The sequence below is a fragment of the Squalius cephalus genome, assembly GCF_949319135.1.
Source record: "Squalius cephalus genome assembly, chromosome: 21".
In the NCBI taxonomy this organism is placed as follows: Eukaryota; Metazoa; Chordata; class Actinopteri; order Cypriniformes; family Leuciscidae; genus Squalius; species Squalius cephalus.
Genome location: NC_137142.1, coordinates 1,127,502 through 1,130,432, shown reverse-complemented (window position 1 = coordinate 1,130,432; position 2,931 = coordinate 1,127,502). Strand labels below are relative to the sequence as shown.

The window sequence follows — 2,931 nt, the reverse complement described above, 5'->3', positions numbered from 1 at the left end:
CTTACCCATCATCAATCATTTAAGCTCATGTTGTGAAATTTGTCTCAATTGTTTAACTGTAAGTGCAAAGTTACCATGGTCATGAATCAAAATATATTGTACCTTGCTTTCTACTAATAAAGATTATATTTGTAATAACTACTTTAGTGTGACAAATGTTAAATTAACTTTTAACATCTACCTTCCAAGCAGCACCACTACAATTTTGCTGTGCTTTCATGTTCAGATGTAGCAAATGGAGCAGACAGTGTCACTAACAAATATGCTCACAATATACATGTTAGACACCATATTCAAAAAACAACTTTTACATGCCATCTAATGTTATAAGGATGTGCTTAACAAAAAAATCGATTTGATTTGGAGACACATTATCTCATTTACATTTGCATGAGGGTATAAGTGATCATTTCTCTTCTGGGAACAGATTTAAGTATGCCGATGAAGGTCCAAATATTTTCAGTGTCAAAATGTATTTTGCTGACAGTCTGAACCATCGATAAAACATTGCATATATAAGTGGATTCATACCGGAATTCATGCATACGATCCAATACATTACATTAATTATAAGAGAGTCATTTTCATTATGCCCCAAAGAAAGACTAGTTAAATAATATGGCATCCAGCAAAGAAGATAAACCAGTACTACAATCCCTAAGGTTCTTGTAGCCTTTTTTTCTGATTTGGCCTTTTTGTCTGTGACTGACTTTAAATGCTTAGCTTGATAGTTTGCTACAAAGCAGATTTTCACATATAAAGGAATAATTATACAACAAGGAGCCACTAAACAAACAATGGAATCTAGTATTATATTTTCCAACTTAACAGAAATAATGCATTCTCCAATACATGTGTGGTTCATCTCTGGATACATTACAAACTCATACAACAGATAAAAATTATATATGAAGGAGAATAACCAGTTTACAACAATAGAAACAATAGCTCTGTTATTACTGACTCGTATTGGATATCGCAAAGGGTCATTCACAGCAATGTATCGATCCAAAGAAATAATAATCATATTACCAAGAGATGCTGTGAGAACCACATAAAGAATAAGAAGAAATATTGAGCAAAATATTTCTCCAAAGTACCAGCATGGCTCAATCAGTTTCATTCCCTGCACTGGCATGAGAATCAGTCCTGTGATCAGATCAGCCACTGCCAGAGAGAAGATCAGCACATTGGTGGGAGTGTGGAGCTGCTTGAAGTGCGAGATGGAGATGATCACCAACAGGTTCAGAAACACGGTGAACACTGATGTTACAGCGATGAAAATGTACACAATAATGTACTCTGCTTCAGGTCCGATACTTCTGGTACAAGACAAATTGTTGTTTGGAAAGCAGTATTGGATTGTTTGATTGCTCATGTTTGTCAGTCCCCAGTTAGACATTTCCATGATAGATCTATCTTGGAGATTAGACTCTGTGTGAAGATGCTTGCCACTAATATGACTCAGTTTTATACTTCTGGAAGATCAGCGACCACCTCATTTTACCATGATGTTTGAATATTCAGCTGTCAACCAACCCACTACTTCAATATTCATAGACCTATCAGATCTAATCTGATCTATATTCTAAAAAACCTTTCATTAAAGACTGGTCCTTGAAAGCTTTTATATGGTTATATACATAATACCAATAAAAGATGGAAGTTAAGTGAATTTTATTGTAAATATGTATCCCAGTATAAGACCAATTGGAAACACTGTGTCAGGTAAATGACTCAGGATTCAATTGCAAGTGCAATAAAACAGTTTATTTCAGAAATAACTTGTGCAATGGTCAGTCGTGGATGAACATGATGAATCTTGGCAACGCAGAGACTGCAATGGGCAGATGATGACAGAATATCCAAGGCAGAAGTCCAGTGAGAGAAGTCCACAAGGAAGGTTCAAATAATCCAGGAAACAGGCAGGAACTGGAACTGGAGCACAGGACACAGAAGACAGGAGACACTGCACAGAGAACGAGTAGTGAGCAAAACAATGATCTGACACGGAATGAACAAACACAGGCCCAAGATATAGCGAGGCTGATGAGACGCAGTTGAGCCCGATCACTAATCAGTGATCATGGGTTTCCCAGCAATGCAGGTGACAAACACACACAATCACAGAAGACAAGTAAGAAGCCACAGACCTGCAAACCCTGACAGTACCCCTCCTCCTAGTAGTGCCTCCTGGTGCTCCCATGAGAACTTACCTGTCGAATGTAATCATCGATCAAGGAGTGATCCAATATGTCTCTTGCAGGAACCCAACTTCTCTCCTCCGGACCGTAACCCTCCCAGTCCACCAAGTACTGGAATCCGCGTCCCTTCCATCTCGAGTCCAGAATATGTTTGACTGAAGAGACAGGTTCCCCGTATAAGAGATGCGGCGGTGGGGATGGGTGGTTAATAGGTGAACAAAAAACGGGTTTTATTTTAGGTGCATAAAAAAACTAATTATTCTCCTGTACACCAGAGGAAGTTTGAGGCGTACTGCCACTGGACTAAGGACTTCAGTTACAGTGAACGGGGCAATACATTTGGGAACAAGCTTATTACAAAAGGTGCGGAGAGGAATGTTCTGAGTAGAAAGTCAAACTTTTTGACCAACTATGTATACAGGAGGCTTTGAAGGTGGCGATCGGCCTGGGCCTTAGTGCGTGCTCGCACCCGAAGTAGAGCCCTTCTGGTTTTCCTCCAGGTTCGATGGCACTTCTGGACGAAAGCGTGAGCGAAGGGAACCGCAACCTCGTATTCCAGGTTATGAAAAATTGGTGGCTGCTAAACTACCTTCGAACGGAGAGAGGCTCGTGGACAATACTGGTAGCGAGTTATGCACATACTCAACCCATGAGAGCTGCTGGCTCCAGGAGGATGGATTCTGAGACACCTAACATTGCAACACCCATTCCAAGTCTTGGTTGGCCC

The 2,931-nt window shown here is 40.1% G+C and overlaps 1 protein-coding gene across 1 annotated transcript; it reads right to left on the bottom strand.

Annotated features, from left to right (window-relative positions):
- Positions 1 to 406: 406 nt before the first annotated feature.
- Positions 407 to 1,402, bottom strand: LOC307149687 (trace amine-associated receptor 7c-like; the record flags this gene model as incomplete). Its single annotated transcript, XM_079856195.1, has 1 exon — positions 407 to 1,402. The coding sequence occupies one exon, from the start codon at positions 1,400 to 1,402 to the stop codon at positions 407 to 409; it is 996 nt and encodes a 331-aa protein (XP_079712321.1).
- Positions 1,403 to 2,931: the final 1,529 nt, after the last annotated feature.